The sequence below is a fragment of the Platalea leucorodia genome (assembly GCF_965183815.1).
Source record: "Platalea leucorodia genome assembly, chromosome: 6".
NCBI lineage: Eukaryota > Metazoa > Chordata > Aves > Pelecaniformes > Threskiornithidae > Platalea > Platalea leucorodia.
In genome coordinates, this window is record NC_138828.1 from 75,890,789 (window position 1) to 75,914,428 (window position 23,640).

Consider the following 23,640-nt stretch of genomic DNA (forward strand, 5'->3'; position numbering starts at 1 on the left):
TCCAGAACAGACACAAAGGTGTTCAGACCTAAATGTGTTCAGAACATGCATAAGTTGCAAAACCTTTGTGTACCTTAGTAAAGGCTAACTCACTTGACTTGGGTGCTTTGCAACAACTGTAGCAGGCACAATGAAGCTTAGCGCTATTAAATCAGTCTTGAATTAAACAGCAAAAAGCAAAAAAATTTGATATTCAGAGGCAGATGAGACCAAGTTGGAGTAATGTATGTAAATTAAGGCTATGCCTATATTTGCTTAAAATGGTAGGTGCTGAGAACAGACCAAACCTGGTGTGCTTCTGACTCAGCTCCATAAAACCAACATATTTTAGCCTTGAATTCAAACTGCCTACAAATCCCACCTGTGACATGAGAGTCTTTCTAGAAAAGCTTTGTGCCATCTCAACATGGTATGGGCTTCACATTGCCCATACCATGTTGATACAACAGCAGCTAGGGCACATCAAAGCAGTCAGGCATAGAGTACCAGTGCCCATTCACACTTAAGAGTAAGCGTGTTCCAAAACACACTTGCAGGCCAGGTTTCTCCCCAGCTATACTCTTTATGTCATTCAAAGCTGATCTGGAGGACATTCCGGCACTTCCATCTCCAGATGGTATCAAGGCTGCTCCTGCACTGCAACATCAAGGTAGGCTGTGAAGTCCGTCTGGTCTGTGCTACTGACAACCACACTGCCAAAGAGATCTCTCTTATTTCTGTGACGTTGGTGCGAACAAGAATTCATCATCATGATCCATTCCTTCCGATAAATAAATGTGTCTTCTGGACTTTGAAGGAGAAAAACACTATATACCTATTAGAGCTGAGCAATAACACTGCTCAATTCCAAAGCAATAAAATTCCATTTTATATAACACCTGACAGTAATTTTCTTCACCTAAATACACAGACTGGTGACCTCTGATAACTATTCATTTCCTATGCTTTCTTATAAAGTGGTGGCTTTTCAGACACACTCGGGACTTTACATATACTTTACATGTATCTTCCCCCTATGCAGGCACTGTGTTCACTTCCCAAAACTTCTCAACAGAAAACAAAATAGATTATTTACTTATTATCCATGTAGAAGTTCAAGTCATACTAATTCCTGCACAACATTTTCTTATGGCGAACATATTAAGACGTAAAGCTCATTACATGTGACCAGCATGAAAAACTGTCAGAGCTGTCAAATAGATCCAACTTCAGTTAAAGTGGGTGGAAAGGCTTTTTTTGGCTTTGATGGACCTTGCAATGAACCAGAAAAAGATTAGGAAAGATTATACCGATTCTGTTTCAGCCAATAAAATATAAAATAAAAGAGCTTAATTGGAAAAATTGGGGTAGGGGAGTGGTATAAGATTTTTTTTTTTTTAAACAGTTTTAATCTGCAACACAGAACAACTTTCAACAGTGAAATAACACACAACATAGGGGATGTTTCTGCCTGATCTTATTGCAAGCATGGAATCTACAGCTTCAGTATTTACTTGAGCTTTTATGCTAGCTGAATATTTTAATACATGAGACACTGAATTTGAGCAACTGTTTAGAGTAGAACGGAGCGGGAGGTAATCAGAAACATAGCCAAGATTTCATTTCTGAAACGGAAAAAACATCCCACAGCATTTCAGAAAAAAGAGCGTTTTATTAATTTAAGCATAGTGGATGTTATTTGTTTCTATAGTTACTGTGTGCCACTGCAGAAGTTGCTGCTTTCATTTGGGGAATATGCAGAAGTATCTGCACAGATAAAGGACAGAGAAATTCAGAGTCCATTATAAGCAATATTCTGCATATTTAGGTAAAAATATTTTTCCATTACAATAGAATTTCTATGAATTTTTTGTCACTATTATTTACAGCAGACTTGAAAAATGTTTTTTTCCTGTCCCCAGTAATTTATTAGGGGTTTACTAATACAGAACGTCAAAAAATAATTTGCCTGACTTTGGTTATGTCTGTGGATATAAAGCAGATTATGCTGCCTCTCAAAGTAGCATCTACTAGCTTACTTAATGGAATAGAAAGTGGCAGACTGCAGCGTTGAAACGCATAAAAATCAGATCTTGCTAATGAGAAAGGATCTCACAGCTTTCTGGCAACTTTTTTGCTTTTAAAAACAGCATATTAGATTAGATTATACTTGACAAAGAAAGATGCAAAAAGGCAAACAGAAGTTAGATGTGTGAAATTACATCAGATGTGGGACACATAAAATATCATTGACATTATAGTGAATGGATGAAAAACAACAAATAACTAAAAGAATCAGATGTGATTAGATAAAAAAATGAGTCTGAGATAATAACAAAAATAAAACCAGTCTTCTGTTATCAAGTGATTTTTCCAGACTATAAGGTTGTAGTCTTCATTTCCATTTCAATATATCATATTCCATTATTCCTGCAACTCTGAGGCCTCCTGCTGCAATCCTTTGTAAGAGAGAGACTTCACTAACTTACAGTGGCTACTGCTAAGGCAACTCAGTAGAAAGAATGGTATCAAAGATTTAAATGCTCTTTTTTAATTTTACAAAACTCAGGCAAAACATGCTTTTGTCTGTAGGAGAAACTTTTTAAATTATTATGGCATAATGTACAAACGTAAGTGCACGGTTTTCAAATGCAAACTATAATACATATCTCAACCTACCATATGATTACACCAAAGAAGAAAAGGGGTAAGTGATGTCACTCAAATAATATGCTTTTGTTATGCCTGCTGGAATATTCAGACAATAACTAACAAAACGAGTATCTAAATCCCGCCTATCTCATCATATTGCTCATAAATATCAGTTAAATATCTTTCTAATGTAGATTCTTTTATCTGTGACCCAAGAGCTGAGTGCTGAAGTATGCGACGCATGGTTGTTAGTTCAAACAACCTCACCACTACAACACCCCCAGTAAATGGATATGTACCACTTGTATATCACGCATCATGAACTACATGTCCAGGGCTATTTTAACTCTGGTAGTGATCTGGCTGCTGTCAGATGACATTCATTTTTGATGTTCTGCTTCCAAATATCTTGGGTAGGGTTCAATGATAGATGTTAGGAGAACCCACTAGTTTGATATGCTGGATCATTATTCATAGATTAGCTCTGTTGCCCTAAACAGCTAAAAAGAACCTAAGCCTTGGCATTTATTTCTGTGTGTGCAAATAACCATCATAGTACATAATCCTTTTTACAATCAAAATGGGATTATTTCCCCCTCCCTACCCCATGTATATTTGGTATATCTTTGTCTTTCTCTCCCCCTTTTTTTTTTCTTTTAAAGTTTCATTTGATTTCATTCAAAGATTCATTCACTTCAACTTTCCTGAAATATATGATTTACCAGACCAGTTCTCATTTAAAAAAATTACCAGACACAAATACTGTCCCATATAAAGAGCAGCATGCCTACCTTTCTCTATGTACTCAAATCACTGTCCATGGACTACATACCCCACCCTGCTCCGCTGCTGCTAACAGGAGTTTTAGTCTATGGACACAAGATCAGCCCCAAAGTCCAGATCTTCCAGTATAATCTCCAAAGCAAGGAGCAAAGATTACTGTACTATCCAATTTCCTATTGTTGGAAGAAGTTTGCCAGATTCATAGTGACAAGAGGGATCATAACTGCTTTGTAAGCTCATCTCTGTGGTGTAAAAAAGGAGCCAGGATCTTATGAGTCAGATGGACAGAAAAAAACGAAGGAAAATATTGTCTTAAGACTAATCCCTCCCATTACTGACTCTAAGGGCAGGAACTGACAGATAGTCGTTCCATATAAAACACGTATTTTCAAAGAACCAAAATATTTTTGTTTCATATTTTTCATCCTAAAAAGGAGGAAACCACACTTCCAAGAAAAAGTAGATCAGCTTCTGGAGATTGTAATGCTGAGCTGGGCTCCATCATCACTGGCAAGAGGAATGAAATGCCATTTGCCTGATAACTGTCAACATTTCAGACACACCTCATCAGTCACAGCTTATGTCATTCCCTTTGTGTATCTTCAGAAATAAAGCTTTTCTTTCAGCTCATCTAAGTTTGGCAGCTTTTTATAGCTCCATTATTCTGAACCTTATAAGAGTTAGAGTTCTCAGTACAGGAAAGACACGGATCTGTTGGAGCGGGTCCAGAGGAGGCCGCAAAAATGATCAGTGGGATGGAGCACCTCTGCTCTGAGGAAAGGCTGAGAGAGTTGGGGTTGTTCAGCCTGGAGAAGAGAAGGCTGCAGGGAGACCTTATTGTGGCCTTTCAGTACTTAAAGGGGGCCTATAAGAAAGATGGGGACAGACTTTTTAACAGGGTCTGTTGCTATAGGACAAGGGGTAATGGTTTTAAACTAAAAGAGGGTAGATTCAGACTGGATACAAGGAAGAAATTTTTTACGATGAGGGTGGTGAAACACCGGCACAGGTTGCCCAGAGAGGTGGTAGATGCCCCATCCCTGGAAACACTCAAGGTCAGGCTGGATGGGGCTCTGAGCACCCTGATGTAGTTGAAGATGTCCCTGCTCATTGCAGGGGGGTGGGACTAGATGACCTTTAAAGGTCCCTTCCAACCCAAACTATTCTATGATTCTATGATTTTTAGGTGTCATTTGCTTTATCTAAGGACATGTATGAAGTTTTGCCCCAGTCCAGGTCCTCAGACTGGAAGAAGAAAGGCTCAACATAAACAACAGGCTCCCAGATTATTCTTGCTGTGAAAGACGAATTCATACTCAACAGTAATAGAAGCAACTATTTGCACCATGAGATTTTTATTCAGCACGTAACAAAAATGCACTCAGAAACAGAGAGAATGGATTGCGACTTTGGTCAGCTGATTAATTTTCATGGAGAATATGATCTAGATTTTTTCTCCTCTCCATTTATTTTAAAGCTATTGTGCAGTATCAAGACCATGCAAAACATCCACTTTTTGAAGAGAAAACCATGAAAATCGTGACTGAAAATCCAGAAGATGGTCCCTCAAAAGCGGGAATGGTGAAGCACACTTCTCTAACAATGAACAAACACTTTCATGCCTGCTGTATATAGCTGGTGGCCCTTCATCACAGTCCCTCTGACTGCTGCACGTAGTTTGTATGTAGAGGGAGGCAGCAGATTACAGGTACATTATATAGTTTATGACAGTAGTATCTTGAACTGTCAGCAACTTCACAAAGGAGCAAAGGACACAACGAGAAATTCTGGATGAAGATTTTGAAATTAGCATCACACAAAGAGAAAAGTGTCAATTGCTTTTAGAAAATGGAAAAGAAAAAGTCTTGAACATGTCCAAAGTTCTGCAAAGCTCATATATTTCAGCAAAAAGAAACCAGTCCCTAATGAAACTGATAGTTAAGGTACTTTCCTCATGAGGATTAAAAGACTATGACTTATTCTTGGAGCAAATCACCAGAAAACTTTGAAGTTGGAATGCTTAGGCTGCCACAGGAAAAAAAAAAGTTCCCAGGAAAGGTGAATAAATACAGACACATGGAGCAACCTTCAAAGGTCATCTGCTTTGATGGGCTGTTTCACAATGCCCAGCAGCTGATCAGAAAAGATCATCAAAAGATACAAAATTATCAAATGTTATGATTCTGTGTAACAACTCCAAATGAAACAAACTCCTGTCCATGGCATGCTTCAGGTGCAGGGCTCTAATTTCAGCCACAAACTTCTGATTACTCAGCTTCATCTGTTGCAAGCCAACTGTCGGCTTACAGAGAGATTGCTGAAGTCAGTTCAGAAACATCTCGGTTTGCTCAGCCAAGCCCAAACAGCAGCTATTTTCTGAAGCCTGAAGCTAGTGATTTCAGTGGCACTGGCAAGCCGTGCTCTGTGTCACATTAAAATACGCCTCCTGGAACCTGTGGGATAACCACAGCTCCACTCATCTCCAAGTTACAGGTGTTGTTTAAACAAGAGATGAGAAAGAATGAAAAGTATTGTTTCGTTCTAGTCCAGATTTGTGTACGCAGCTTCTGTCTCTCATGTTTTCACAGAGGAACACTTTGGTTGTGATTTTGACATGCTTCTGTTGAGAGGGGCCTTCTGCTTCTTGCTGTGGGCTTCCCAGCCGCCCGCAGCCACGAGCTGTCTCTCACCCAATGCAGAATATGACCATTGGCATCAGAATATGACCATTAGCTCCGAAAACGACATGCCTTCCTTTAGCATACTCTGAAACTGTCCACCAAAGGGAGAGAAAGAAAAGTTGGGCTGAATCCTCTGCCACAGCTACCATAAAAGCCGGTACCTGGACCCAGCTGCCCAGCCTCCACCCTGGGATAGAGCCATCGCCAGCTGCCAGCTAGCAGAAACAGCCCGGAGATTCAGACGGTAAGAGTCGCGGTTGCAATGCTGAAGGGTCAAATTTCAAGCTCTGCTACTGATAATATATGGGCATTGGTGAGCTGACACAGCAACAAGGAACACGATTTGCTCTTGTCTTTTGCTTTTCAAAAACAGACCTAGGATTTCAACATACCGAAGAGTCACACTAGGAGCGTATTGAACAACTGGACTGTAATGCAATTACGTGGTCACATATCATTCTTTCCAAGGGACATCTGCCTCATTCACTGCACGAGAGGGACACATGTGTGGGTAAAATCAAGATGGCATGAGCAAACTGTAAATCTGTCAATTCCTTAACAGTGAGGGGCTTAACTTTTCAACCTAAATAACATCCTTTTAACATCACACACATATCTCATCATGTACAAAAGTATTCAGACAGAATTCTAGAGGAAACAGCTCTGCAATTCCATCCAATACATGTAAAACAACTGGTGTAAACACCTCAGTGAAGTTTGTGTCTGTTTCCAGGCACTACTACAAGTCAATCTTGCATACTTCTAGGCTAGACAAAAAACAAAGTCAAGAGCACGTACAGCTGCCCCGAAGCAATAACACTCACCCCAAGTACGTAGCAAAGTCTGAAGGCACACAACACCAACCATCATAAAGTGTCCTAACACCAATATCAGCTAGACAGCTTATGGTTACAGAGAAATGCCCAAAACCACAACAACTTAAGAAACATAAATAAAATAAAGATACTCTGCCACCTTGCTCGAATACAGATTTTGGTTACAATTTTTTGGGCTAATTTCATGAGGTTTGAGTTTCTCATGGTTCTTCAAAAAAATTGGTACAATGGTTCCAGATCAAACAAAATTGCTAAATACTTTTGTGAATTTGAGAGCCTGTCCTCCTCAACCACAGGTGAAAATCAGAATCACTAGTTTCTATACAGATAGAAGCACTTCATTATTTCATGGAGGTTTTGTAAGGGCAGATACAGCGACAAGCTGCAGAGAGAGACACTGCAGTAACAAACCCTCTAGGTACATCTATATAAACAACTCAAATGAAAAGGTAGACACTGATGGTTATGAGTATTACTGAACAGATGAACTCATCTAAGCTTCCTGACAGACCTCACAACACAAAGAAATTGGAGTATGATCAGAACATTTTTCCCTCCCAGTTCATGATACAGGAGGACTTTCACAGCAGGAGCCACAACTGGGCTGAAGAATTCAGCCAGCCAGAAGAAATAACTAGGCCAGACATCACAAATTGCCTCTGAGACCAATTTTAATTCAATGTATTTGATAAACATGGGCAGAATTGGTGCAGAAATTAGAAGGTAGGAACTAAAAACAATTCTTCACAGAAAATAAAAACACCATATGCAAATGTCATAGGGTATAGTCATCAAACATGACAACTGGGGCATAGCATCTCCTGATTTCAGAGCACAGAACCCTGAACAAATACACCTGTGAATTGATGCCAGATACATAATAAAACTTATTAACATCAGCCTTCACTGCCTATCTTTCACTAGATGTATCTCATAACAATCATTCTGCCATTCAGGACATGAAAGACTCCTTACACAATTGCCATTAAAATAAACCATCAAATACATTCAGCTCAGAAACGATAACTTCTTTTTCTCCAACTGTGAGATTCCTCTTTGGAAATATTCAGGTCTAAGATCCAAGGCAGATACCCCTGATGTAATCTGAAGTTCAGTATATCATATATTCTTAGGGCCAAAATAAAGATGGCCAATTCCTCCAGGTAATAAGAATCAGCTATATTGTTCCCCCAGACTCCTCGGTTGAGCTGTCATGATTTACAGGAGCAGAAGAGCTGTTCTGCAATTTTATAAGAAGGAACAATTTTTAATTTAAGACACCCAGCAGATTTTCTAATTCAAGCTAGTGTTGTCAATTTTTTAGAGATGTTTTCATAGCAACATTACATTCCCTTTTCCCCTTTTCAGAGCCTTGTTCATCTAGGCTCCTGTTAGTTAAACCACCTCTCCTAAGGTACATACAGAAACTCCAGCTATAAATGCTTAAGCAAGAGAGTTCAAACACAAATTTGTCCTGACTGTTGAAGGTTCAGCAGTGCACCCACAGCATTCCTTTAACCATTCACGTTTTCACAGGTGAATACGAGTGCTGTTATTCAGCATGCAGCTGAATAATAGTGTATACAGTAGCTTTAGCCATGCAAAAAGACAGGATGTGTTTCTCTTTTAGAAGCTGTAAGGCCTTTATGAATAGACAGATGTTTATGAACAATAAAAATCAACATTAACTATAATAGGTTATATTTTTGTATTCTTATAGAAAGACAGTAAAATTGCAGGCAACTGTGCCTACAGCTGTAATTTAACATGAAAAGAAGATTATTTTAAACTGAATTCAGTTTTGATAACTGGGGGAAAAATAAATTTCCTATTTACTCAAAAAAATCTTTTTCTTTTTTTTTTTAAATAGGCAGTGGCACTTCTGAAGTCCTGTCAAGTGCAATGGAAACAAAGTAATGTACACAAAGTCAAAGAGGCTTCAATTCCATGTATTCTCGCTTACATTCCATATATTCCAATTTCCAACAGGGGGTAGCATTACACTACTCCAAGAACATTTGATATTTAAAATACACTCAGTTTCCCCACCTTTGCTACTCTGAGCTTCCTTGTACAATAGATCTGTTAATTTCCACTCATTCTGCACCAGGTGAAAACCACTCAAGGCAGAGACTCCAGCAAAACTACTGTACCACTGAAAATAAGGCTCAGATGGAGCCCAAACGGCTATGAGTAACAGCAGACTTGACTCTGCTGTGCCGATAACAAGCAGTCTGGTGTTCTCATCTCATTCTTCTTGCTCAGCACGTAAAAGAAACAGAAGAGGCAAGGTGCACAAACTGGATGCAACATGTGGCATGATTAACTTTTTTTGAATTTTAAAGTTCACAAGACTGTGCCACCACTGAGCATCTCAGTACTGCAGAAATACCTGTGAAATTAGGAGGGCTTGACAAATGGCAAGTGTTGTTCTACGTTTTCTTAGAACAGCACATACAGGTAGAAACAACATAGTTCTGCTGCAGTAGGAGCGTTAGCCCATTTCAAGATTTTAAAAGTCCGTACAAAAGTACCCGTTTAGCAGGAAGCTTGGACAGACTGAAAATAAACGAAAAGGACAATGATTAACATATACACATATGCACACATGTACTCACAAAGGGATTCAGATATCCTTGCTCTCTTGATTAGCAAAGGAGTGATTTATGGCAAATTTACACCAGAAGAGACACATAAGACAAAAGGTCCAATAATCCATTTCTTGACACTGAGACATTCCTTCTCTGATGAGGAAAGGGAATGAGCTTCAACCAACATGCATAAGAGATATTATAGGCTTTTCAGTGAAAAACAGCTCTTATGCCACTATACTGAGAAGTATCCTAACTTATCACAACTACTCTTGTCAAAAAGTTTCTAACAGAAAATTAATTCCACCAATTATACAAAATTGCATAAAGTATCCCTTTTACTCAAGTTTTCTGCTTGCAACAAGACTTTAAATCCAAGACATCTATTCATGAAGAAAAAGGATTGGTTTTTTTTGGTTTTTTTTTTTTTTGCAAATAAAGAGTTTAACTACGACTCTACAGCTACAATGACAAACAGTAAATAGAGAAGGGCTGAAATGTGAAAATATTTCAAAAGCTGGCAAAGTGAAATCTCAGATGTTAGAGACAAATTAAACCTACCTCTACAAATTCTTAGAGATGGAGAAAGTTTATGTTAAGTTGTAATTACCATTTTGAAACATCCACCTAGGGACTGCCCTAAGAAAAGTCTGTTCCTTCTTCTACTTCCCCCAAAGAGTGCTGTTCCACAGTGAGAGCTTAGCTTGTGCTTGCACTAAAAATATGCTTGGGCCTGTTTTGTAGCCGATGGAGCTATGCCAATTTACATTAGACTAGTTATTTGATTCCTTCCTTCCAGCCCATTCCACATAAAGACATGAAGAAAAGAATCCTTGTTATAACCTGTACATCCTGCTCCACACAAAGAGAGAACTAGAGTGGGCTTAATTATGAGCCTATGAAGAATAAAAATGAAAGCCTTGCAATATCATCTTCACATTCATTTTCCTTCTTTTTCAACCTCACATTTACAGCTAAAGTTAGTCAACTTCTCCCAGAAAAAAATTATTAACAAGATAATCAAGGATCATCATTAGAAAGAAACGGGTGGAACTAGAAGGACAAATAAGGGAGAGAAAGCTCAAAATAGTAAGATTAAGACAAGTGTTTTCCTTTATCCTCAACCCATCACTGAAATTATGGTTTGTCAAAGGTAATGAAACTATAATTAAGCTGCACAGCTTCAAAGGATACAGATACTTAACTATGCATGGGGGCTGCTCACAGGCTTCTCCTATATTGGAGAGCACTGCCATAAATTATTAGGTATAATTATTTCTGTAGTTTTCCAAAGCTTTCTAGAGCAGTTATCTCCATAGCACATGCGTTCTGCTTGACTTTTTGTCTCAAGGAATGAGATGAATTGGCAAACTTCATCTGGAAATGTTTTCCTAGTGCTACAGAGGGTTCAAGTATACAGTTACTAGCCTTGATATAGCCCACTTAACACTTCTCTGTCCTTGTAATAAACCAGATCTGGAAAAGGTTTATATTTCCTTAATATTTTCCGGGCTCAAATTTCTTGTACATTCAAAATTGCTTCCAATCAGCATTGAATTAGCAGAGGATTCCACAGAATCCAGACTGCTGCAGAGGATGTGGCTAGGGGAGAGGGAATACAGCCAGAGTTCATGTCCCACTGATTCCCAGCTGTTGAAACAGTCATTTTGGTTGATTGACACCTGGCTGCTGCAGTTTATACTGCGAATAGCCCAGTATCCTCATGTGACAAGACTTAGGAGCACAAAGTCAACTTTAAAGTCCCTTTTCCATCTAGTCTTTGGACTTGTGTGGGATTGAACTGCTTCAGAGAAGGCCTCGAGGACTGCTTTCTTTCATCTACCCTGCTTTAGGAAAGAAAACATGGAAATACACAAAAGATAATGCCAGGGAAGACATACAAGCAGAGCCTGCATGCAGTACAGGCACTTTACCGCAGCCTAGAATCTGTGTGTAAGACTGCTATGCACTCACCCTGTCCTGGCTGTCATTTATCACATGGATCGCATTAATAGTCACTTGTTTTGATCTTAACATCCCCATCCTGCCCAAGGAAGCTCACTCTAACTTTTACACACACACGCACACACACAAATTACAGGTTGTCACAGACACATTGAAGCATCAAACTTCATTGGAGCTGAAGCAGAGGGGATGGAAAAGCAACAGTAGCTTCACATAACATTTTTCCCCACACATCTATCCTACACTTACGGGTTGAATTACTCCCTGAAGCAAGTTAGAGTTTTTCAAGGGACCCTTCCACAGTCAATATGTTACTACTCTAGCAAGGATGGCCAGAATGCAAGAAGATCCTTCCTTCACTAATTTAGGAATGGAACAGAAAAGGCTGTTTGCAACTAGTAAAAAGTGGGGTGAAGAACATTTTTTACACCATAAAAAAAGATTTGCTCAGTTGCTCAGGCACAGTAACTTTAAGGTTTCATTGTGATACTCTGGTTCTGACCCAGAATTCCTACGCTTTGAGCTGAGTTTAGCCAGCACCAAAGAAACTCAACAGTAAGTATCTACTTACTTAAGATGAGACAATTGACTAGCTGAAATACTTAACTGCAGATCGTCAGACAGCTTGAACTGCTCCAGAAGTTCCCTGTGGTTGTCTGCTCTCACATCTCTTATTGTGGAAGAGCTCAGAGTTTTACCTAATCCCTATTCAGGCAAAATGGCTTTTGACCTCAAAAAAAAATCAAAGAAAAGAATCATTGCATCAAAAAAAATTTGCAAAATTAGATTTGATACAATATGCCTCTCTGTAAGAATTTAAGAAAAGAATACATGAAGAAAACATAATACAATTTTTTTTCTTTTCTTCCTCTGTTGTTACAACTTGGCTTGAATTTCGGTCATATCCTCAGTCATGTTCTTGATATCTTGGTCTTTTCTAAATGCTAAAAAATCGCTCCACCCTCTGGCTAATCCCGTGGTTAGAAAGAACTGATTTTGAACTGCCATGTCCTCAGTTGTAGACTTTCTGAATCCACTGAGTGGAAAGGTTCCTGCATTAATAACTTCTTTCCAGTAACTCTACAGTTCTTGAAAGACACCATTCCTCAATCTCAATTTCACAGAAAAAAATTTCTGTTGAAATAATGTATTTGGTGCCACTGCTCTGTGATCTTTCATTAAATAGAAAATGGCTTTGAACTGTTTGTTAAAGGTATAAAAATTAGCAATAGACTTCCCAGCATTTAAAAAAAAAAATAATCGTAGAGCAGCTGCTCCATCCTGGCAGGTTGATTTTCTTCTTTAGTAACTCTTATTAATAAGAGTTCCTTTTCTGTCCACAGTTCACTTGAAAGGCAAACAACTTTCTGTCTCTCTCACTGCAGCCTGGAAAACATCACATTTAATATAATCTTTAGCACTTGGGTAGAATTGTCCATATCCAAAGTACTGTAGAAACACCATCTCATCAATCCTGACAATAGCCTTGGGAAGTAAACATTATCCAGTTACAGATATTATACAAATAGGTAGACTGAGGTAAGCTAGTCAGAGCCACAATAATAAAACCATAACACAAAACTCCTAGATCAGTCTGAATCTCAGGCTTCTTACCTCTCTTGCACACCCTGGCATTCCCCTCCGATTTAAAGTGAGACATTGCCCAAAACATCGTTATCTGCACTTTGCCATCACAAATTCTGCCAGGAGTCTGCATTAGGCAACTGGCTTTCTAGCACAGCATGCAGGTTTGTAAGATGCATCCAACCCTAAACCAGGCAGGGAAAGAACACCAAAGTTTAGTATGGATTTCTTCTGTATTTCCTGAGGTCCAGAGCAATCAGCCTCGCTCTTCCAGTCTCTGCTATGTGGACTTTTGCAGAATTGCCTTTCTTTTCTTCTCTAGACATGTTCCCTAGCCTTTCAGCAGAAGCATTCATAACTATGCATAATAAAGCAATACATAAAATCGCCAGGCAACTTTAGAACAGTCCATCCTGAACACTGTTTAGCAGGCTTTTCTATACCAGAATGGCTTACTCACATTTTCTAACCCTCCTGCCTATGGGAAGTATTCATTCTGTTCCGAAAATACAAATATTCTTCAGTGATTCATTCCTCAAATTGATTTCAGTGTATTTTTTTGTGGAGCAGGTAATAAACAATTTCCTCTTCAGTGGATTTGTTGCCAAACCTGCCATTTTCTTGCTAACAAATGTCAAAATCTCATTACCCATAGGAAGATGTTGTTACCCTATTATTAAACTTTACTAAGCCAATATAAGAAAACCTTATTTGCTCTTTATGAACCAAGTAATACAACTTGGTATAGGGTTGCACAGTTATATTAGAAACAGATTAGATTATTAGATTTGCCTATGTCACAACCTCTGCACAACTGATATCTTAAGGATCTAACCTGATTACAAGTCCATATGGGATATTATCAGCCAGACTGACAGCATTTCCATAGATATCTTGAAGTAATAAGTATATTGGGCATCTTGAATTACCACAACTAATTCCACTCATGTGTCTTGTCATGGGTTGTGGACAAATTTAAGCACAGTTTGTGTAATTTTGTTGGAACACATTTCATCCTTCTAATTTGCATACTTCCAGTTTTAAGTGGCTCTGTCAAAAAGGGTTGGTAGGAAAAGACGCACCCCTACTGAGCATCTACTTTCAGTCCTCTCCTCTACTCACAGTGAGCTGCTGTCAACCCTCCAGACATCTCATCCAAATGATTGCTATCCTACTGACACTCGCCGATTCCTTCTGAGCCACGCAATTACTTTGATATCAGTGACCGTTAATCAAAACAGAATATTTTCTTCATAGCTTTCTTTAATCCATGATCTTAAAAGTATAATGTTGGTAGACATTACAAACATTTTGCAGAAATGCAAGTCAAGGAATTGAGGTTCTTTTAAAGTTACTTTGTTTATGATCTTGCAGAAGGAGAGGAACCACATGGGAATCAAACCTAGGGGTCTTAATCCAGGGCTGCCACTGGAGTTATTTGCTTCCCTCTGAGTTCAGCTCAATGTAATGCATGATTTACTAATCTCTTTTGTGGTTCACCCTGCAGGTGAATTCTGCTTTCTCCCTTTTAGAAAATGAAGCTAGAATGTGTCTGCTAACACTTCATAGAATTCTGTAGATTTTTTCCAGAAATAAATGGATTGTTATTTAGAAAAAAAGACAGAAAAAAACCTTCCATTTTCCATTGGCCACATTCCAAGCAATCTGATGAGTCTCTTTATAACTGGATCAAAAACAAAAACCCCACAGACCCTACATTCCAAAGGAAGTAATTTTTTTCCAGCTTTTATTGTCAGACTCCTCCTCTTTCAAAACATTTCTTTCTCTCTCTTCAGAAAAGCTATCGTTCCCAACAGAGGAAGAAGTAGCCATCAGTTGTAGTAGTAGTAATAATAAAAGTTGTTATCCAGCTCGATTATATTTAGGGGAGGAAGTAGATTTTCCCATTTGTTCATGCTTATGGGTATAAAAGGTCAATACTGCAGGTTATCAAGATCTTCACCGACTCTCTGACAGAAAAGTAATCCAGCAACATTTCTATTTAGTACACAAGAATTAATTCTGCTGAGCTATGTTGTCTACATTCCCTCGTGCAGGAAAGTCCTCTCTTCTCTTGACATTATTAATATCATTTCACTTACCAGTGCTTCTGTGGCAGGCACTTCTTTTCCCATTACAGACCACAGGCTATCTTTTCCACTTAGTGCCCGATCCCAAGAAGTGCCGAGAGCTTAATTCTTATTATTCTGAATTCAGATTAGAACCTCTAGTCTTAGCACAAACACTGTGGGGATTCTTTCATGATAGATGGAGAGTATCTTCAGTATTATTTTTCAGATAAGAAGTAAGGCAGCCTCCTACAGTGCCGAAAGCAAGTCAGATCTGCACAGTTCTGGTGGGATTGCCCTGTCTTGTATTTTACTGTGAAGTCTCAAATCCAAAGTCATACCCATTAAGTGACCTCCTCCAAGCAAAGCTTTGGAAGAGCCAGGTCACTTATATGAGCTCTTACCAGCAACAGCAAAGTAAAAGGAAGCTGGGTCTCCTCTTGATTATTTGGGAGTGAAGCCTGTTGCCAAGAAGCATAATATTGTACAAAATAACAGTGGTAAACTGGGAAGGAAAAAAAAAAAAAAAAAAAAAATCTTCCTTCCCCTGTGAACTGCTGATAAGCAACATCTCAACACAGTGCATAAGAAGATCCAACAGCACCTTCGTAAGAGGATGGGAGTTAACACTGCGATAGACGCAGGGTCCTGGCCAAAACTACAAAAAGGAAAACAAAACAAATCAAGCTCTGCGATCAACACTACACCCACCTCTTTTAAGCCCCTTTCCTCTGCCAGTTCCAACCAGAGAACATACTTTTGCTCCAATCTTTGATTTGCACAGTGCTGTGTGCTTTTGTCAGCACAACCAGCTCCAGAAATGACTGCATTTCATTGTCAAGGACAGCAATGATCATGGATTTCTTCTGTTTCGGAAAGATGTTGTGGGGAAATTGGTGTTTTTAAAGATGCCTTTGAATCTGTGAAAAGGCCAAAAAGTAACACTACTTTATTGTAAAAATTTCAGAGCCTTTTACAATAACCGCAATGTAAGTAAAATGCCAGATTGTGAAATCATTGTCCAGTGCAGTCACCTCATTTAGTGGTGATACATGATATGGAAGATGCACCTCACTGCAGGTTAATGTATCACAGTCAGGACTTAAAGAAAAACAATTGGAATTAAATCTTAAAAGAAGAGAGCACAAATACAAGTTTTCTAATTCATGCCAAAAGCCAGTAATACCCAGAATCAATGGTCATCAAAGCATATGAAAGCCTCACAACCACACTGTCACTCAGGTCAGTAATACTGACAACTGACTTCCAGATTCCTCTGAGGTGCAAACTGTTCCTGTTGCAGTTTTGACGGCGTGTGTGTTGCCTAACTGCCCAGAGCTCTGAGATTAGAGCAGACATACAAGCAGAAACAACGCTGTAGAAGATTACAAATGCATCCTTCTCAACTGAGAATTTAGACAGCCTGTAGCTTTTTTGAAGGTGGAAGGAAGCATAAAATGTTACCTCAATAACGTTAAAAAAAAAAAAAACAAAAAAAAAAACAACTTTGAAAAGAGATGTAAAAGTTGTGTAATTACAAATAATCATGTTTCTATACTTTCACAGAAAGCAGGGAAATAAACACACTAAGATAAACACATAAGGTGTTCAGTCTCATGGGGAAAGAGGTAATGGCTCCAACAGAAAAAAAAATAGCTACATTAAAGTTGTATATAACAATATGTTGTGACTTCTTTAGTATCTGTTTTAATACTACATTAGAAAAGTACCTGATTAAAAGCCAAAAAAAAATGAAAACGTTCTCAGTTACATGGATGTGGCAATGCAGTCTGCAGCCACTGTTTCTCAAATCTCACTACACAAGTTTACACCTTATAGGCCTTCTCTTTTACCCCTTTCAAAAGCAGCGTCTACAATGAAAGGAGACATACCAGCTAAATCCAGGATTAAGGGTTCTGTACAGGATTTGGAAGACCAAGGCTATAGTCCCAACCAGTTACAGGCTGTTCATCACCTTGGTTAAATCAGTCCATGCGAGACCACAAAACAGACCTCAGTGCAAGATGTTCTTTACAGTTCAAGCCCCTTCTCTGCCTGAGGACACATCAGCCTTGCTTCTCGCTAGGCTTAGTCTCTCCCCGGTCTACAATGCACAACGGAAACACAGATATTCGTAGTAGCTCTAGATCTACCCAGAGACTCTGCACTCCCAAAAGGCTGCATGTGATTAACAAGCCCTTCAGGGACATGGTGCTACATGATTAAATATACTGAGTAAAGCGCCTGCTCAAGGATCACAGTACAGACTTGCACATGCCTTCCCTTAAAGTTGTAATGCAAAAGAAAGCAGTTTCTACAGAACACACTACAAGAGGTAAATTGCCTTTCAGCTAATCAAAGCAACTCCCCGCTTAAACCGAGATCCACATCCCCCCCAAGTCAGGTACCAGATCTCCCTATATTGTGTAGGGAAGGGTTCTCAGCCACTCAGCGCTGTGGATGCTGCTACCTGACAAAACCCTTCAACTCTTTTGTGCATCGTGACCACAGCATTCCCATATTTCCACTTACTACAGATATACCGGGAGATTCAAAGTTCGAGGCATACCGTTACTGTGGTAGCAGGAACTATAGAAATACCTCACAGAGGATTTGGGTAGACTGGCTGCTAATTTGGGACCAGTGTCTCCAAGGAGGTTTTGGTATTTTTAAGTAATCAGCTACAGTAGGTAGCTGAATACCAATACAGGATTGATGATAACAACCACACAAAAACTGACATTTTCTTTTCTCCTCTATCATGGCAAGTTAACTACCAAAGCAGTAATCAAGCCTGTATTTCTACATACATAAGAACTCCCACTGACATAAATATGAGTTTAGGGTGAGCTAGACATACATAAAAGTCATTCCTACTAATAGGCACATTTTGAGCTGTCAACAGTGATTTGAGCATAACACTAAGTAGTGTGAAGAGACAGCCATAACCATTCCATATTAAATCAACTTGCAAGAAGATGAAGGTCAGGGGACAAAAAGCAATGCAAAACTAAAACCAGTACTTGTCAGATGGAAAAGGACAAAACCAGTTGGAAAATAATTTTATTTTTCAGACTTCTAAGAAAATTTACAAACAATGGTAGTGTAAAAAAAGAAGACACCCTATAAAAAAGGTTGACATTATTTCTCAAACTATAGCATCAAATGAAGTTACAGAGCAACAAGCGTACAGTCAAATTCTATTCATCAAATTAGTATTAGCTAAGTAGTTGAAAATGTAATAAGTCCAATAATAACTCTCTACAGCTTACTCAGAAACCCCATAACAATCCAACATTCTGAGCTTAAAATATGCTTAAAATATACTTAAAATACACAAAGAATTCATCTCTGCAATCATCTATAGCACTGAAACCACCTAGGCAAAAATTACATAGCAAAGGCACACCTTGTGAAGTTTGTAAAGAAGGACATCTTGAGCACACTACAATAACATACAACAGAAAGCAAAACACCCTGCATGCTTGCTTATTAATCCCCAATGTCTAATATGAAATACAATATAGAAATAATAGAAGCAGTATTTAGTGACTTTCTTTATGCTGGTTCTATTCTTCATCCAGAGTGAAACAGAAAGGCTTCCTTGCCCTGTTTTCTGTTTGAACCTTGGCACTTTCCCGGGGTATGTTCTCCCTATGTTCATCATCATCCTTGTTATTAGTGGGGCAGGTGGTTCTTAACCAAGTCAATCCCAGTCACGAACGCCACCATGCCTTCCACATACGCATGTCTTCATCCTGCAACCTGTCTCCAACTCTTCCCATGCTGAACTCCAGCACACACAGGCAACATGCTCAAATCTAACCTCAATTTGCCAAAGTTTACATACAGAGCAGAAAACAAACCAATGCTTATATCCTTTATTACTGCCATAGACTTTCCTTTACTCAGGTCACCCGCTCACTTTAATTAGTAGGCATTTAAAAACCATCAACACAATTTAATTAACAGCTTAACTTGAAATTGCAAAGGAACTCCAAACACTGGCACACTAAAGCCTTTTGAACATGAATTTGAATAAACGTGAAAAACTGGTGTCTTCATTAATCCATAAATCAACTCCTCCTGGCCCTAACCGCATCTTAAACATATTCTGTTCAGAGCACAAGGAATAAGATTTATTTTTTAGTTACAGCATATGGATTTGTGCTTTCACTGTATTCATCATGAGAAAAGCCAAAGACGACGTCCATTAAATATTGCTGAAATAACTCATCTTGACAGTTCAGGACAATGTATCATAAGGTTATTTTTTCTTTCAAAAGTAAAAACAAACCCATGAATCATTCCATTTAATGAGATTTCTTTCACAAATGCTTACAAATGGGTAGGAAAAAAAACATAAGAAGCAGATGTGCATATCTCATGCTAAAACAGGAGTTAGTAAGAGCGTTGCACCAGTGTTTCACTCACTAAATTTGTTTGAATATTGACAATTCCTGAAATTCTTGCCAACTGATATTATTAGGGCAACTAGAAACACCATGAAACTTGACAGCACTTTGCAATAAAAGATGTGGGTGTGTATGTTGTTGGGGTCAACAGGCAGTTAAAGAAGGAGTGACATAATTTAGCCTTTAATGGCTTTGAAGATATACAATGGAATATTCACTTTCAGCTTCCTGTCTGCCACAGATGTTCAGGGTAAACTTTGATAAATTCAGATCACCCAGAAACATTTAGACCACGTGAGCTAACTGTACCTTAACTAATTCTTTCCTTGCTGCTTATACGAAGCCATCTTGGAGCTTTCTGATCCCAGACCAGAGCCCTTCTAGGGATCAGTCTTGTGCATTTTTCCCAACTTCTCTCTAACTACAGGCAGCAGACAGAGGAAGCCAGCAGCAGATACACTGCTGTGCACCTTGCTGCCTGCACTGCAGAAAGAAGTGGGAGGCTGAACCTCAGGCTCTTGCATCCAACCAAGCTTTCAGAATTAGGCTAGAGGGCTAGTGAGGGCCTTTGGTGCTGATGGCTGGCAAGGATGGTCTTGGAAGAACACTGATCCTAGTGATACAACCTAGTAGATCCTAGTAGACACTGATCCTAGTAGACACAACCTTAGCCTGTCACACCAGTGCCTCCCTACCTCCCAAATGCTGCAAGTACATGACAAAGTAACGTCCAAGGTGCTGTTACAGAGGCTATACAAGCACCTCAGGCAGACAGCATTTTCTAGTTTTCAGACACATGAAGGCAGTCAATGATGCAAATACGTGAAATACCTCGTGAGAAGAAAATAATCCCTCAAGTTCATAATTTTTTAATTTTTCTTTCATAACTTACTATACACTCAAGCCCTTTTCATAGCAGTGATTTATGTAATCCCACATGCTCAATGAAAATGTACACACTTCAGTGGCAATACTTAATTCCTCAAACAAAAGTCTCTCTTGATGAATCCCTACTTCACACATTCCTTAATTTGACCACTCCATCTAACCTTCCCAGCCTTTCAACAGCTCACCAACACAAACAGCTTTACGTTCTTCTAGTTCAGCAAACACATTCACCAAAAAGGTCTTCTCCAGAATAGGTAAAACCAGAAATATTTTCTCCATGCAATGTACAACTAATGTATAAAGCTTACTGCCATAAAAAGCCAAGAATCTAGCAGTGCTCAAAAAGAACTTATAGGAATATCAGTCATAGTAACAGATACTGGCAAATGTGTTTAGAAAGGCATATGAATCTCCATGCTTCCAGTTTTCAGTCTTTATGTGACTGGTGATCAAAAATATTTTTTCCTGCAAATACACTGTCCTGGTAGTACACCACTAATCAGTTTTTGTACACCTCCTCTAAAGTATCTGTCACTAGCCAGTTATAATACTGGCTTAGTTGATCTGCTATGAATTGCCATGCTAACTTGACTATCTTCTCTTTCCCCCGTGAGAAGCTTCACTAATCTGGCTTCTCGTGCAAGACTGGCTCAAACTACAATGATACAGAAAAGAAAAACATCAATAAAATAAAAAATATGTATTGTGGTCACCTAAAGAGCAGCACATACTATTTGGCCTCCCTTCTTTCTTCTCTTGAAATACCAGCAGTAAGACAGATCAATGTCCTTCATGGTAAATTACTATATGACAAATTCAGCCCTCTCATGTGCCTGCCTGTAAAGCTTCTGTCTGTCACTGTCAGCCACTAACATACACCCAAAACCAAAATTGGCCAATTTAAAAGTAATGATTGATAGCCTATATTGTTCAGTGTTTTCTTGATCAGGCACAGATTTTGAGGAAACTGGGTGCTAAGCCTCTCAACTTGAGCATAAACAACACAAAAGTTATTACCAATTCAAATTATAAAGGAAATAATAGTATTTATGACTTGCAACTTAAGTCATTTTAAATTAATCATGCTATATTAAGTAAGGCTTGTTAGCATCTGCTCAGTGTTAGGTATTTACCTTTAGTCCACCACAGATTGGACAAGCTGAAAAAAGAGCTCTTGTCATCCCAAGGTGGGGGCTACATGTGTCATAGGGGTCAGCTGAGGCCCCACTAGGTGGTGACAACTCACTACTTTTGGAGTCTGACACCTGTCCTTGTGGTTTTGTGTCTGACCACCTCGAAACAAAATCCACATATGTCCCATCACTCGAGTCCTTGCTGCTTTCTGCGAGTACGGATGAAGGCCTCCCTCTGTCCTGGCTCTGCTCGGGTATCCTGCGTGCTTCCAGGTGTGGTAGTAGCAGTTTTGGGTCACTAGCACCTTGAGGTGACAGGGCCTGGTCCTTGGGTAGCATGGAATCTGCACTCTTCGGCTGCACATCTTTAGAAGCTGCCTGTAACAAACTCCTGGGTATATCATAAATATGTCTGAGAGAGCTGGGAACCTGATACTCTGATCCCACACCTCTCTGGGGCTCACTGTGAGGACAAGTACATAAATTCTGATCCGAAGGAAAGTTCAATGGCAAGCTTAGCAATGATCCAAACTCATCACCATGGCAAATATCCAAGCTCCCAGCATAGGAAGAGAAGCTTCCAGAGTAAGAAGAGTGACTACCAGTAGCTATTCCACTGTCAGAAGAGCTCTGACGACCTATTTCCTGTAGCTGTCTTGATCGGAGGGGCTTTGGAGGTGGTTTTGTGGTGCCACGTGCCCCTTCTGGAAGGGTCTTTTCTTCCCCAAGATGAATGCCCTTTGCAGCTGCCAGTCCATGACTCTCTTGAGAAGTGCTGGCTGAAGATTGTTCAGGCCAAATTGTCAACCTGCTCCCAACACTAACATCCGAGTGGCTGGTATCTGAAGATGAGCTTGAAAGACTTCTATCATCTCCTAGAAAAGAAGAAAACACATCAACCTATGTTTAAAACACAATTGACAGAAAGGACCGTGAGATTCCATCTGTTTTTTGTAAGGGGAACCTCTGTCAGAAAGCCAGAATTCCTGCAATAATTCCTATCCCCATGGGAAAAATGAAATGTAAATAGTATGTTACCTTGCCATAACCCTACCACATTATGGAACCTAATGCATTCAGGGCTAAATTTTTAGAGTTTATGCACCAGGTTCTCCCCTTTTCAACCATATTTTACTTCCGTACAGTTAATTGGTTTTATTTTAGATATTCCTATCTCATATCACAGGGAACAGTCATAAAATCCCATGCTCAGAATACCTGAGGATGCTCTGAAGAAAACCTTGTTACTGCAACCCAAAGCCATACAAGACATTTCCGTGTTTCTATGTGATCTGAATCAACCAAATTATTATCTTGTTTGTACTTTTTTCTCTATTTAAATCTTATCTGAATGACATCAAAATGAATGTTAAAGAGACTGCAAAAATAAAATAATACTTAAGACCGTCCTGTTCTCTCCTCTGAGCTCTCCTACACTGTACTTCTTCATAATATCCATACCAAAATCCAACCATACATCATTGTAAGAAACAAAAATGAGAATACTAGTATTATAAAAATGTTTACATATCTATATACAAAAAGATCTTCCGTGATTCATTTATGCACATATTGCAAGATTTTTTTTTTCTCACTGATACTTGCAAGAAGGACACTTTTACAGGTAACTACTGCTATCCAAGACAGAAGATGGAAGAAAAAGATTAAGCATTGGCATGACAGGGCATAAGAACAACACACAAGCATCACACAAACACATACACAAAACCAAACAAACAAACAAAGAAACCCCACTTTCTTGTAGTGGCACACACAGTCCACAATGTTATTTCCTTCCTTCTTAATAAAACCAATGTGAAAACAAAGGCTGACAGCAGGATCATTTTGTAGGTATTAATTTTAATTAACTTTATTAATTTTAAACCTTGGGCAATAAGTTGACAGATGGGGTAGAAAGAGGAAGGGTCCACTGCAAATTGTGACCTGAGCTTCTGGTATTACTAGGCTATTTCTATTCTCAGGTGTTGAGGGAAAAGTTTAGAACAATTCTCTTGCTCTTTGCGGAATAATTCTTGATATATACTATTACAAAATAGCAATGTT

General features: G+C 39.0%; 1 protein-coding gene across 1 annotated transcript in view; it reads right to left on the reverse strand.

The window, feature by feature from the left end:
- The window catches only part of DOK7 (docking protein 7), a gene marked incomplete at both ends in the record, with an annotated part of 70,479 nt that overhangs the window by 16,929 nt on the left and 29,910 nt on the right, over positions 1–23,640 (reverse strand). Inside the window, one exon of the mRNA XM_082315324.1 lies at positions 21,577–22,451. Within this exon, the coding sequence (XP_082171450.1) occupies positions 21,577–22,451 (875 nt within the window). The remainder of the gene's footprint in view (positions 1–21,576; positions 22,452–23,640) is intronic.